Consider the following 15053-nt stretch of genomic DNA (forward strand, 5'->3'; position numbering starts at 1 on the left):
GGGATGTATTAAAAGGCCCGTGACCTGCGTTAGCCAGCGTCGCACTTCAGGATTACGTCCATTTCCCAAAGAGTAAAGCTTCTGATGAAGTGATGTGGGCCTCCCTTGTGCTCCTGAAAAGTGGGGTTTGAATGGAATTTGTAAGAGTAAATAATTTTAAGGTACCACATGAGTGTAATATTTAAGGAAATCCTATTTGTGTCCATTGGGTAGTCAGTCTGCAGACGGTTTCCTGAAGCAGCTTCTGTGTTTTGGATACCTTCTAATAAATGACATAATAAATATGTCATTTATTGCTGCTAATATTTGGCTTTCTTTCTCTTTTATGCATTAATGTTTTCAGAGGTGACCAAAGTTCGAAGAAATCTCTTTGAAGAAATGTCTCCTTCCAAGAAATCGGTAAAGCGGGGGTTGCCTAGAAGCCACTCGGTGTCAACTGTGGAAGGTCTGGAGTATAAACTTGAGAACTGCCAGAGGACCAAAGGTACGTTTCAGAGTAACCAAGAGAAACGGGGCCAGTGATTCCAATGGCTGAGCTTTCTCAGGGGTGCTTTCTGCCCAGAAAACCTGTGTTTCGTTTTTTTCTTATGAAAGGGTCATACTTTTCTGTTTCTTTGTACGCTCTGTCATTTTTTGTTGAGAATTGGATGCTGTGAGTATTATGATGTGATAACTCTGAAAATCACACTCTCCTGAGGGATTGTGCTGATCTTGGCTTATTGAGGGCTGTGGCTGTCCGCTTGTGCCTTTTTCAAACTATGTTTGCAAAGCATGTACTCCTTGTGTGTGGTCACTGAAGTTTGCATTCTGTTGGCTCTATGATTGGCCAGTGACCTGACAAATATTTCCTTAAATGTCTGGCTCCAAAAAGGAAAACACAGAAAGGTGTTCCTATCCCTTTAAATCTTCTGATAGATGCAGCATGGGGAAGAGAGGGTGGAAACCAAGGGAAGTGCCTGCACTGGCCCCACAGGGATCCACCAGAGTAACCAAAGTGCACAACCCCAAATATGGACGACAACTATGTGTGGTGTCAGGGTGATCACTGCGAAAGGTATATAAATGTCCGATCACTGTTGTACACCGGAAACTAACATAATGTCATAAAATACATTTAAAAAAATATATTCACTCACAAGGTCCCCACTGTCTGCCCTACCGCCAGCCAGCTGCTCCCGGAATGTGGGCCTGTCTCCCCACAGCTGCAGTGGGGCTGAGTAGAGGGGGGTGGTAGCTGATTGGTACCCACCCTTCCCTCACTGAAGATCAGTGCCTCTCACTGACGAGCACGTCCCTGGTTGTTAGAACCCCTTGTACGTGCTGAATCGCTGCCCTTGTTTCTCTCCAGATTCTTTCTCTTTGGTTTCTGACAGCTTACGATTTGTCTAGGTGTGGGTCACTTTGACCCTTTATCCGACTTGGGGCTATTGAGCTTCTTGGATGTGTCATGTCTTGCATCAAACTTGGGAGGTTTTCAGCCAGCCCATCTTCAGATACTCGTTCTGCCTCTTTCCCTCTCCTCTCTTTCCGCGACTCCCAGTGTGTGTGTGTCGTTACGCTGGATGGTGTCCCGTAGATATCTGAGACTGTTTGTCTTCATTCTTTTTCCTTCCTGTCCCTCAGACTGGATAAAAACCTGTCCTCAAATTTGTAGATTCTTCTGCCACCTCAAATCTGCTGCTGAGCCCCTGTAGTGAGTTTTTCATTTTAGATATTATATATTATAGGTATCATATTTTTTAGTATATACTTATAATTTAGATATTTTATTTTTCAACTTTAGAGTTCTATTTGTTTTATGATTTCTGTCTGTTTATTGATATTGTCTATATGGTAGGTCATCAGTGTCATACTTTCTTTTAGTTCCTTAGATATGGTTTGCTTTAGTCCTTTGAACATATTTCAAATAGCTAATTTGGTCTGGGCCTCCTCGGGGATGTTACCTATTGTCTGGTTTTATTTTTGTCTTGTGTATGGGCCATACTTTGTTTCTTTGCTGTGCTCATTGTTTTGTTGACAATTGGACCGTTTAAATAATATATATATATAATGAGGCAATTCTGACAATCAGATACCCAACTCCTCCTGCCAGGGTTTGTCGCTACTGCTTCCGTTTGTTTTGTGACTTTCTGGAACTAATTCTTTAAACTGTATTCCATCATATGTAGCCCCTGAAGTCTCTGCTTGGTCAGGTAACAATTGGCCAGAGGTTTCCTTAAATGAAATGCCTGGAACCATTCAAGTTGCCCAGCCTTTGCGTAGGGCCCTACGTGTGTGTTGGCTCATACCTTCAGTACTCAGCCGGGAAGCTTACCGCTCTCCTTCCTCATTTCCCAGAGGCTCAAGGTCAGCCAAAGGTGACAGTGTAGAGCCTTCTTGGGTCCGTCCTAGGCATACACACAACCCTAATGTACCTGGACTACCAGGTTCCCAGAAATGTTCAGAGGTTTTCCCCAGTTTTCCCATTTAAACTGTTGGTCAGCTTGCTGTTTGCCCCACGTGTTATCACCACCTCAGGCAGCTCGGATGTTTACAGTTGCCGATTTTTTTAGTAAATGCTCCTTGGGTAGAGGTTGTTTGTCCCGGGTGAGTTCTGAGTCAGGTCAAATAGAGACAAACCTCGTGAGTGGCATTTTCCAGGGAACTGTCAGACAGGCCAAATAATGAGTTAGCTGTGAGTGGGGCTTGGGGGGCCCGTCAGTGCCATTCAGCCCCACCCAGAGGCTTCCAAGCTGTTGGTTTTCACCATGACCGCAGGCTTCTGTTCTCATGGTATCACAGGGTGGGCAGAGGGCTTTGGGACTGGGCCAAGTTAAAGTTCCACAGAGCTCACTGTTCTGACTGAGATTCCACCATTTGTGTTGAATAAATGCTCCCTGAATTGCTGCAAACTGGGTAATTTCCAGAGTTCTGGGAAAGTTGAGTTTGACCATTTTTGCCAGTGTTCTCATTCCTTTTACGGGGCAGAGTTTAGAAGCCCTTATTCTGCGTTCCTGCTGCCATCACTCCTCTCCCGTCATTTTGAACTCCGTTAAGAGCAGTCCTTCCATGAGTAGCTTGGCTACCTACTCTACTGAGAAAATATATGCCTGCTAGATTTATCTGAATATTAAATATGCTAATATTCAAATAACACATCAGCAGTTTCACATACTTTATTTTATTTAAACATAAATACAAGAACTACCAACTAAGTGGACAGATGTGTTAGCCCTAAGAAGTGAGGACTTTTCATTTTTCCGGGCTGCTTATTAGATGAGAATGCCATGATAGTTTATATTTGCTTATTTATTGTTTCATCTCTAATAGTGCTGGTACAGTCCTGTAGCACGTTAACTTGAGTCCTGTGATTAGACCTTGGTCAAAGATCTTGAGATCCCCTGCAGCTAAGTAAGAGGTCATACCTAGGGTCACACTGCTCCCTGGGCCTTGCGGCTGCTTCTGGAGAAGGAGAAGTGAAATGCATGCTGCTTACATTTTAGGTTATTATCACAAATTGCTGACTAAGAGTGTGGCAGAGACGCCAGTGCACAAGCAAATCTCCAGAAGGCTGCTTCACAGACAGATCAAGGGCAGGTGAGTGACGTCCTGGTCACAGTTTTCCATAGAAAGTGTTGTAAAATGGCAGTTAGATTTTTAAGCAGATAAAAGCATGTCCAATGCAAGATAAGGGGAAGGTATTCTACATTTGCAATAAGAACAGTAATTAATATTATACCAAAAATAGTCAATAAGTACTTATGAAATCTGCCTGGCACTGTTAAGCATGGGAGGCATTGAGGGGATTTAATTATGGGCCCTGCTATCATGAGATTCATAATATCAACAAAATTAAGGAAAATATAAAACCACTGAAAAATACTTTGCGTGAATGTTGGATGAGGAAAAAGCTCTCTTGAGGAGCCTGGAGCATATGGTGTAGCTGACAAGTACTGGCTTTAGAATGCAGAGTTCTAGGCCTTAATCCTGGCTCTGCCATGAACTCACTGTGCTGTTGGGCAGGTGATTGCCTCCTGTCTTTGTCACGGGCTTGTTTCTTCAGCTGTAAAATGAAGCAGTTAGCCTAGCGTTGATCTTCAGGGTCCTTCTCAGCGCTGATCTTTGAAGGCTTTGGATGAATAACAGATACTCTAACAGTGTCTATTGACGTAGGGTCTCTGAGGCTGTATTGTATTATATTGATTGGCCTCACGGTGACTTGTTTCTTTAGCTACAAGTATATTTCAGATTCATGATTTTTCTGTAAGTAGAATGCCACAAATGGAATATTTTTCGCCCACTCAGTTGGGATAAACAGCAGACAAGAAGGAAAAAAGATTTTACTGAGGTAAATGGGCAGGAATTGGAAGAAAGGAGTGTGTGGCTTTGAAGAGGGGCGAGGTGATGAGATAGTAATTGGCAGGTATGTTGAGTTAAACAATTCCTGAACTAACCGCCAGATGGCGGCCTTGGCCCAGCAGTTTACTACTTGCTGGAAGGGGTAGGATAAAGGAATAGGAAGCCAGCCCCGTTAGGGTGAGGGGGTAAGGGGAAAACAGTGAACAAATTGCTCATGATAAAGATGGTCGTATTTGGTATTTTTACCTCTGCAGAGTCTGCATGCAGCACTAGGGTGAAATTCTCTCTCACTTCGAAGAAAAACAGGAGTATAGCCCTACTTGGCAGAAAAGTTTTGTTCAGCATTTCCAAATATATACCAATGTGTATGTGAAATACTAGTGCAGTGGGAGGTTGGGCATTTTTGAGCTTCATCTCTGAAACGGTTTCTCTCTACTGCCATTCAGAAGAATCAGAATAAATGATCGATGTAGAAAAAAAAGAATTCATTAATAATCCTTGTTCTTTTTTCTTCCTCAAGGTCCTCTGACCCTGGTCCTGATGTTGATGCTGTGGAAGAGTCCCCAGTAAAAGGAGGTAGCATCACCTATTTGTTTTTTTTTTTTTGGGGGGGGGGGTTGGGGTTTTTCGAGTTTTATCTGTTTTCTGTGAAAACCTTCCCGTATGGGTGTTTGCTGTCGCTCAGCATACATACCCTAAGGTAGTTCTCAGACGTGGTGACAGCTCTGGCCCTCAGTGCACAAGTAAACAGTGACTGTTGACTGGGTGTGAGCAGTGTCCTGAGAGAATTTCTGCAGAAGAAAATTTTTACATAACCCCAGAACTCAGAAATACTCTCCTAACATTTTCGCTGTAACGCTACTCTTACAGGTGTTGTTTCTAAGTTTAAAATTTTTCACAAAAGTCACTAAACTTTACACACTGTTTTGACGCTGCATCATGGCCGTTTCTGAGATGGTCTAGAGGTGACAGTCTTTTGGGTTTTTGCACCTCTTTGGGGCCAGTATCATCCCCCTCTTAGCTTTGTCACATTTCCATCTTGTATGTAGTGTCACATACATTTTACCCATTTCACACACACATGGGAAAATGTCAGGCTTGCATGTCTCCTTGGTGACTGTGATTCTGGTTTTGTAGAAATAGGTTTGAGAAGAAGTCCTCGAATCAAGCATTTGTCATTCAGCAGGACAAATTCTGGTTCCTTCTACTCTGTGTCTCAGCAGAAGTCTCGAAGTGTGCAAAGAGTTCACTCATTCCAGCAGGAGAAGTCAGGTAACATATGCGCCTACCTATCTTCAGAAGTCCACGCTAACTTGGCGGGAAGTGTTTTGGGGAAAGGGAGTATGAAATTGGACATCTGGTTTCTTGACGTTGGAGAATCAGAACGGGGATGTATACAGTGGTACCTCAGTGTTCCATCGTCTCCGTTGATGAACATTTCGGTTTACGAACACTGTAAACCCGGAAGTAAATGCTTAGGTTTTTGAACACGCCTCAGAAGTCAAACATGTCACGCGGCTTCCTCAGAAGTCAAACATGTCACGCGGCTTCCGCTGAGTGCAGGATCCTGAGGCGTAGCTGTTGTCTGTTTTCCAACGTTTCAGAACTCGAACGGTCTTCTAGAATGCATTACGTTTGAAAACCAAGTACCACTGTATTTGAGATTCAGGGCGATTATCACATGAGTAATGCAGGCCCGTGGTCATCAGAGTCTTCCCTTTGGATTCTTACAACCTGTCATGCAAGAGGCATTTACCTATAGTTTCCACCATGGGTTCATAGCTCAGGTGTCCCAGGTGGTAGGTGATACCTCTTTGTGTGTCATTAATTATTTTATCCATCATTAGCTCGGATCATCAGAAATGTGTATTTACAATTACAAATTAAATTGTTTTTGTTGCCTACGTTTTCACATAGGGGTTGGGGTTAATTGCGGTCTATCTAAAATGCAATAAGGCAGCAATCGTTGAGTTGGTGACATAATTAGGTGGGAGTCCCCCCGCCGTTGCTCTCAAAACTTATTGTCCTTTTTTTGTATGAATTGGCTGCATTATTGTTGGGCGGGCAGAATTTGAAAAAGAATTAAATGTTGTCACTGTTTTTGACTTGCAGACCAAAGAGAACATTCTCCCATCCAGAGTATTCAGTCTCCTAAGAGGCTTCTTTTCGGGGCGGTATCTGACGTGACCAGTCCCTCAGAGAAGGGTTCAGCTCGAAATAAAAGGCCTTCAAGAAACACTGTGGATTCTCAGATGCCTACAGCTTATCAGGTAGAAAATGTCTACAGTGTTTAACACTGCAGTGTCAGGGAACACAGGGGCTTGGTCGAGGAAACCCACTGAGCCCAGCAGGGAAGAGAAAGCCGGTGATCTGTAGATTATAATAGAAATTTGAGGTGGTCGGGGTTGAGCCGTCTGAATGATTAGTGGGTAGATGAGGACTTACGCACGGTTTGGCTGAGGCCACGGTGGAGACAGAAATGATGACCCACGTGACCCATTACAGACCTGGGAGTCATCCTTAATTTTTCTTTTCCCTCCCCTCCTGCGTAGCCAGCCTGCCCAACCTGCCCAGCCTGCCCATTTTGTTACAAACTACATCTCATACCCAGGTCTCGTCCCCCATCCGTGCAGTTCCTGCCCTAGTTCCCTTCTGCCTGGAACATTTCAACCACTTTTTCCCTTTTCAATTCATCCTGCCCCCAGAGGTCAGAGTGAGCTTTGTGACCACATCAGATGCTCCTCTGACCACATCACTGCTTAACGCAATGTAGACTCTTCATCTGTGAAATCAGGGTTGGCTAAGTTTTACTAACATGGAACCCTGTGCTCAAAAAGAATGACGTTTTATTGGAAACAACCGCTTAGAAGTTGGGGGAGGCGGCAGAGCTGTGGAGGCTGTGAACCACAAATCTTCAGTCTGGCTTCATTCAGGCAAAGGCCTCCGTCCTCCTTCCCTCAGCTCATACTCCACATGGGGTCGGGGGGGTGGGCACTGAAAAAACAAAAGCAGTAATGGTTTTCCTCCCACTTGCTGTGTTAATCAAATCAACAGAGACAGATTTTAACAGAGGAAAAATCCAATACATGTAGATGGGGGATTCACATGAGCATGAAAATTCTAACATTGAGTATAAATGACATCTTGAACAATGCAGCAGGGGAAGGGTGTTGGATTTCAGAAGTGAGAAGAGAATGGGAGACTCATAAGTAATTGAGGAAGAGTGTTAGCAAATGGCAGGCATCTCAGAAATAATGGGACACAGCTGGTATCTAACTGACGGGGCTCTGCTTGACAGCTTTCCATCTAGCACACTGACTCACATTAGGTGAACTTGTTAAGATTTCTTTCCTGGAGGTTTTTGATTTGAATCTGTTAGGCAGGAAATGGGGAGGGTCAAAGTTTCTTTGTGAATGTTCTTTCTCTATTTCCAACTTAAAATCAAAATTTCAAAAGGCAAAACTTTGGTCGCCCTCAGTGCCTCCTTTGAAACTTTAAAGTTTCGCATTCCAGAAACTGAGTTGGTACATTGCTCCATAGTTCATTGAGCCAATCATTTAGTCCTGAGAATCAGTCAGTTTAAACGGTTGATTGTCATTTCCAGTGGGGTCCTCAAGTGAGGTCTCTATTGCATACGCTAGGTATGTTCAGTTTGGAGGGTTGCAGCCAAATTCCGGAAATTCGAAGGATGTAGCATATACATGTTTATCAATAATACATAAGAACGTCCACTTCCGCCACACATGGCAGTCCATTCCCCCTATGCATACCACTTCCGCCACACCTGGATGGCCAGTTCCGCCACACATACAACTTCTGCCACACATGGGTGGGTCACTTCTGCCACACATGGGCGTAACCAATTGTTTAGTTGCATGATTTCCAAGTAAGTGCGTCCGGGAATGGAATGGATTGGGATTGGGATTGGGATTGGATTGGATTTTCACAGCGCCCACCTATGTTGGATTGTTGACCTTTGACCTTTACAGCACCCACCTACCTGAGATTCCAGATTTGACCATCACTATCACTGAATCTTCACTCCCATCCGTGTTCCTTTATGCTGAAAGAAGAATTAACACCCACTTTTCAGTGTCTATTTCAGTTTTTTGGCGCCCCCTAAACTCCAGTCTAGAAATGCCCGCTGTGCCTGTGCTCCCATGTCGCCTCACGAAGCTTATTCTCATTGTACTAACCCCCCCTCCTCCGTTTCCATGACTGTGCGCCTACACATGCAATGGCGTTCCGTCCTTCTCTTGAGATTGTCAATGGTACAGACAATGTCTCACATCGCTCATAGGGTTTATGTACAAAGTTCCCAGGGGAACTTGGTATTCTGGATTGTGCTTTCTGACATGTTGCAGTGCCTTCTGTATCTATATCCCTTGTTCCACATCCCTGTTTCACAAACACACCTTGTCCTGAACACTAGGTGCTTCACATGTGAATGCAGTGCGTCACTAGATGACATATCACCTCGAGAGTAATTTAAAGTTTAGAGCAGTGGTCCTGTTGAGTGGGACAGAAGGCAGGCATGTTGTGTTGAATTGTGCACTTGAAGTCTATATCATTGACTAATGTCACCCCAGTAAATCTAATTGGAAAAAAGGTAATGGAGAGAACATCAAAGTTTAAAAAAATAGTTTGTTTTTTCCCCCATACTGTATCTTTAGTACCTAAAACAATACCTTATTGAATGGTAATTTCAAAATTCTTTGTGTTAGGAAAACAAACTAAGATTGGATACAGCATTTAGTGTTGGTGCTGGAAAAAGTGGCCAAAGAAAATCTGAGTCCTGTGTTGGAAGTGGAAACATGTCACTATTTGAAATGCAATTTGAGGTCATTCCTTTGGTTCTCTATAAAATCTCATACTTGCCCTTCTCATCGTCTTAAGAGTTACTGAAACCCTCTTTAGACAATATGGGTTATGATGTTCAAGCACTGAAATAAGCCTCTTTCTCTACAGACTCCTAAGAAGTGTTCCTGGAAATCTCCCAGCCCTTCTAAAGCTACACCCAGAAGGTTCCCTTGTACCCCGCGGACTCCATCGGACACCCTTGAAACCCTGCACAAGTCCCCGGCAGCAACAACACCCGCCAAACAGGTCCTTCTTGAGTCCCCAGAAGTGTCCTCCTCGCATGACTGGAATTCACCCTCTCCACCCAAAGTCACTCCTGAGCAAGGATGGTGTGTGCCAGGAGGTGTTGCCTCTGTGCTTGGAAAGAGACCCACAACTCCCAGACGGCCACATGGCCCATCCCCCGGATTGGTGCAGAATTCTTCCCAGCAATCTTCAGTGAATTCCAGTCCAGAAAACACCTCTTGTCTGGCAGGCCCAATGGCATCAACTGCCCAGACCAGCAGTGAGTGTGTGACTCCTGCCAGATACTCTCTTAGATCACCTGCACGGGCCGCAGCCTTGGGGAAGCAAAGCAACACTGCCCTCGTGTGCCTATGTCCGAATCAGACTCACCAACACCCCCATGTTCCTGGAGCTTCTCAGGCCAAGGAACTGGGACAGAAATGGAAGGGTAAAGCTGTGAAAACCCCAAAGAAACCCGGGGACACAGCTGTGACTTCACCTGTTTCTTCAGAGGAGCCTTTTACCTCTTCCTTATGTGACATTTCCAAGAGTCCCCTCAGGAACTCTTCGACAGAACCTTGTTCCCCTGGAGAACCAGACTGGGAAGAGCCCCAGAAATCATCCAGCGTGGCCCCACGTCTATCCTGTCCTGCTCCTTCAACTCCCCGCAAAATCTCGCAGACAGCTAATTCTGACATCATCCCCCCTCCGCCTCCTTCAAAATTTGGGAAAAGGCACGGAAAGGCCTCCAATCCTGAAAGCTGTTTCTTGGAGCACCCGCGCCTCATCTCTGTCGCTCCTAGACTTGGTGCGAGTGACACCCCAGATGCTAAAAAAGACCAGAGGGAAGTGAACGCCTCTCCTCAGGCTCCTGCAAGGCACGGTGACCCTGGGCCAGGCTTTAGGAGTGACTGGCACGTGGCCTCTCCTTCGCCTGTTACAGGGGACATGGAGTGTCTCCCTCTCCTGGAGGAGGCTGGGCGCCACGGCAGTGACGACTTGCATAGCCGCGTTTCTCCCGTGGGAGAAGGTGAGGGGTTAGGGGCGCTGGTTGCCTATAAGCAGCCTTCTCCGGCTAATCCTGGGCTTCCCCAGTCTCCACCTGCCTGTGGGCCCAGCACCCCGCCAACAGCTTCCTACGCCCTGCGCTGCACGGCGGACAGAAGGCAGCGCAAGGCTGCTGCACAGCTACGGAATCTGGACGCTTCGAGTCAGCTTTCAGAAGCCCCTGGCAGCCTGCAGACGTACGAGGTGGAGCTGGAGATGCAAGCGTCCGGCCTTCCCAAGCTTCGGATTAAAAAGAGAGACACCAGCTCTGGGTCAGAGGCCGAGCCCCTCAGCAGGGAGGCTAGTGCCCTCCCTGGTCTCAGCGTGCCCAGAGGCAGCAGAGCTGAAACAGCCTACGTGTCACCCCCCTGCCTTCACCCCTCGCACAGCACCCCGGGCAAGAGCAGTGGACAAACGTACATCTGCCAGTCCTGTACCCCCACCCACTGCCCCTCGAGTACCCCCTGTCCTTTGCAGACTGACGCTGGGCTTCCTTGGACCCCGTCTCCCAAGCACAGTGGGAAGACCACTCCTGACAGCATTAGGGATTGGCCCCGCAGGAAGAGGGCCGTGGCTTCTGCCGGGAGGGGCACCGTCAGCACAGACCTTTCTAGCTGCGTGTCGCCGCTCCCACTCGAGGCAATGGAGCGGGACCTCGAACTCGGTGGCAGCAAGACCCCCATCTTGGGGGATTTTGAGCTAGAAGGTGTGTGTCGGTTGCCAGACCAGTCGCCTCCCAGAGACACCGTGCCTGAGACTGAGGAAGCCATTTCCTCGGGACAGTTTGGTCTGGGCTCCAGGAAGAGACACCTGTCTGCCGAGGAGGAAGCCCAGTGCCAAGCCAAAAGTGTCTGTGACAAGCACAGAGAAGACTCAGAGGTTTGTACGAGTGAGGAAAATTCTCCAAGTATGAAAGTGCAACAGCGCCCCCCTTCCCCGGGGGACGACAGAGTGTTCCTGTCAGGTGAGTGTCGCCCTGTAGTTTCCGCTGAGCCGTGCCTGGCAAGCAGGACGAGCTGCTTCTTAAGAAGGCTCGGGCTGCCTTATTGGGGACACCTCGGGGCAGCGCTGACCCTATTCCGTCTCTTTAGGCTCCCCCCCACCTTCTGGCTGTGCCGTGCGGGGCTGCCTGTCCGCCAGTGGTCTCCAGGCTCTGACCCAGTCCCCACTGCTGTTCCACGGGAAGACGCCCTCCTCTCAGGCCAGAGGTAATTTGTGGAAGGTCCCGGAGACTTTTACCTTCGATCCTGTGGGGGACTCCCCGGAGTTAGCTCAGGGCTTCGAGGCAGTTGAATTTTGGGAGTCAGGGACTGGCCGAGTATGGGACAGACGGTTTTTCCTGCAGTCAGTAACGTGCCCTTCCCAAACTCCACATTAGCACGTGTGCATTTGAACAGAAACCCCCTCAAAATCCTACAGCTTTTTGAAACTGGTGACACAAGTGGGCCCACAGTGTCCTACTCACCTGTTGGAACTGGAGTCTGGAGAGTGTTCGAGCCAGCCGTTTCCCTTTTCCCGTGTCCCTAGATGTTCTGCATGACGGAGGGATGGCTGCTGCCTGGCAAAGAACAGGACGGAGCCTGTGACCTGCACTGGTTAGAAAGGTTTCCTTCTGGAACTGTAGGAGACGGGGCCTTCGGTAATCCTCTTCCCTCACAGACCGTGACAGGAATCATGCAAAACAGCATAAGCCCCACCGGGCTGAGACAACAAACAAGAGCGTACAGACAAACGACCCGTCTCACGTATGAGACGTACTTTGCCTTTCACCGGCAGCTCGGTGTTGACCTTCAGGGTGGAACTGTGCGGAGCGTTCCTGCAGGAGCGCCTTCCTGTGTAACCCTCTGCAGTTTGCGCCGTCTTTCCTCCTGCATGCTAAGCCTTCCTCCTGCCTTTTTCTAGATGCGGGCGTGGATGTGTTTCCCCCAGCGGCAGAGGAGTCTCCTTTCAGGCGAACACTCTCCAGGAGACGTGCCATCAGCAGGACATACACACGGAAGAAGCTGATTACCTAGTGAGGATGGAACCGGCCGGGGCCTGCTCACTGCACACACTCCTGGGCCTGTCCCGAGCCAGGGCTTCCCCGCCGCACCACTGACACTTTGGGCCACGCAGCATCTCTGGCCTCTATCCCGGCTGTGGCAACAACCAGAAATGGCTGCGTGTCCCCTGGACTAGCAAAATCATCCCCTGTTGAGAACCACCAATCTAGGCAAGGGCTACCTACCCCGAAATGGTCTGTTTCACTAAGTAACACAGGCTTTGAAGAGGCGAGTCCGAGGCAGCCCTGCAGACTGGAGTTGGTCCTGAGTCCAACTCCCATCTGGGAGGACACAGGACATGCTCTGGAGCTGCCCTCGGGCCCCTCCCCCGACATACTGCAGGAGGAAGACGCACGGGCTTGTGGGCCTGTGACCCACCTTGTCGAAATACTTGCAGAGTAGGGCTCTGGTCTCCGAGGACGAAAGGTAGCTGAGCTTGGCCATGAGGTTCATCTCGCACTGGGACAGCAAGGAGGCCGAGGCCTGCAGCACCCGCTGGCGGCACGTGATGGCCTCGTTCTTGTACTCGATGGCCGCGTCCAGGGCCTCGATGGCCTCGTCCAGCTGGAACAGCGTCCGCTCCTCCTGTGCGGACATGGGCATGCGTGGACGAGGGCCCCGGCTCCTTGCACCGCCGGGCACCCCCTCCCTCAACGACTAGGTCCTCGGCACACACACAGCCACAACTGAGCACTAAGTGTCCCCTCGTCCTGAGCACACAGCAGCACGTCCAGAGAGGTGCCCCTGCCCACTACGGCAGGAGCAGGGACGCTTCCATCACAGGTGGGGCGGCTGGGGCTCTGCTCAGAGGCTGCTGTCTGAAGCGTAGGGCATCTGAGTGACCTGCACCCAAGGGAAGGCCTGGCTCTGCTGGGTGAGGCACGTAACAGGCTTTCTGAGCTGCTCACGGGAGGCACACGGGTGTGGCCCCGACACTCGTTCCACACGGGGAACCGACTCATGAGGGTCAGCGGTCAATGCAGCGCAGGACGCACAGCGAGTCCAGGTTCCAGCTGGAAGGGAACCGAGAGGCCACAAGGCCCAGCCTGTGTGTCCCAGACAAGGGAGCTAGAGGGGGGGCCAGTCCAGTCCTTTGTGGGCTGACAGACAGGAGGGACTCGTGTCCCAAAGCAGCACGACCAGAGCAAGAGGACGCCAGCAGACGGACAGCGGGCGGCCGGGCGGGCGGGCCAGCACCCGGGCGTACCTCGGGCGACAGCAGGCCGCCCTGCCGCAGCTTGCCGTCGATGTCCAGGCGCTGCTTCAGCAGCGAGTCCTTCTCCTGGCGCAGGGTGTCGATCTCCCCACGGAGCTGGCGCTGGCTCTGAGCACTGCCCGGCCGCAGCTGCCCGCTCTTCTCGGACAGCTCCTGCTCCAGCTGCTCCAGCCGGCTGGACACTCGCACGATGTCCTCGCTGAGGGCCTGGGGGCGGCACCAGGGGATTTGTGTTACTCTGAAGTAGATGAAATGATGATACTGAGAATAAAACCTTACTACAAAAAGCACTGCATTAAAACGTGACAAACTCAAGTGCCATGTCGCATTCATAGGACACCTGTGACCAGAAAGTAGATGCAGCCACTCGAGAGCCTGCCTTCGTCCACCATTCTCGAACTCTCTCAAAGCTTCCGCCATAATTTCTGTGGCATTCTGAGATACGATTCTGGAGGAAATATCCTGCTTTTTATCTTTGAAATAGCATCACTTCACAAACATATAAATACCAAACTATGCTTGTGACAAGATACCAAAAATTAATCAGTTCCTCTTTTTAGCTTACTTACATGTAAAGAAAAATACACACAAAATGATGACATGCAGCCCTTCCTACAAGATTCTAACACTTTTAATAATTCAAGCAAATCATAAAGAGGACTTAGAATCCAGCTGATTAACAGTTATTCACTAACATAAAAATAATCCATATCAAGAATAAACATACACACCCACACCCCACTTTGAACTCTAGTGTTTACACAACACTGGCAGAATTTCTACAGGGACTAGAGTTTAGAGATAATAGAAGTAAGACTTGATGTTTAACCTCTTTATTCTTTAGAGTCTGATTGCTCCGCCTTTAGCAGGTCACCGTTTAATCACAAGAGTACATTATTTTATAATAAAACTAAAAAGCAAGGCGGTGCAAGCTGAGAACTGTGAAGACCTTGTCGTAATAACCTTGATGGCTGTGACAGTTTCATGCACTTACGGGGACAGAAGTATTTTGGCAAATGTTCCACAAGATCCTGAAAAATAGTTTTTATGATCACACATTTCATCCGCATGAATTAGCTAAACTCCCTCCTGGACAGACACATTTTAAAGTTTCTATGAGAAGTGCAGACGTGAAACAACGTCAGCCGTAGGTTTTCGGGGACCAGCAGGCCCGCGCCCGATGGGGTGTGACGAGCAGCTCAGCGCGTCCCTGCAAAGCTGCTGGGAAGGAGGACGGCAGGGCCCGCGTCTCCTCACTGCTGACGGGGCTGAGTCGCAGAATCGCCAACGACAGTATTTTGATGCTACGACCCTTCGGGGTGAGG

The 15053-nt window shown here is 48.5% G+C and overlaps 1 protein-coding gene across 1 annotated transcript in view; it reads left to right on the forward strand.

The window, feature by feature from the left end:
* The window catches only part of TICRR (TOPBP1 interacting checkpoint and replication regulator), a 34429-nt gene extending 21540 nt beyond the window's left edge, over window positions 1-12889 (forward strand). The window contains exons 15-22 of the mRNA XM_088789345.1: window positions 344-484; window positions 3483-3576; window positions 4859-4914; window positions 5476-5610; window positions 6451-6608; window positions 9307-11434; window positions 11562-11678; window positions 12373-12889. Of these exons, the coding sequence (XP_088645471.1) occupies window positions 344-484; window positions 3483-3576; window positions 4859-4914; window positions 5476-5610; window positions 6451-6608; window positions 9307-11434; window positions 11562-11678; window positions 12373-12485 (2942 nt within the window). The 3' untranslated portion in view covers window positions 12486-12889. The remainder of the gene's footprint in view (window positions 1-343; window positions 485-3482; window positions 3577-4858; window positions 4915-5475; window positions 5611-6450; window positions 6609-9306; window positions 11435-11561; window positions 11679-12372) is intronic.
* The last annotated feature ends 2164 nt before the right edge of the window (window positions 12890-15053 follow it).

This window comes from Rhinolophus sinicus, chromosome 13 (assembly GCF_057876585.1).
Source record: "Rhinolophus sinicus isolate RSI-liver-muscle chromosome 13, RSI-T2T, whole genome shotgun sequence".
NCBI lineage: Eukaryota > Metazoa > Chordata > Mammalia > Chiroptera > Rhinolophidae > Rhinolophus > Rhinolophus sinicus.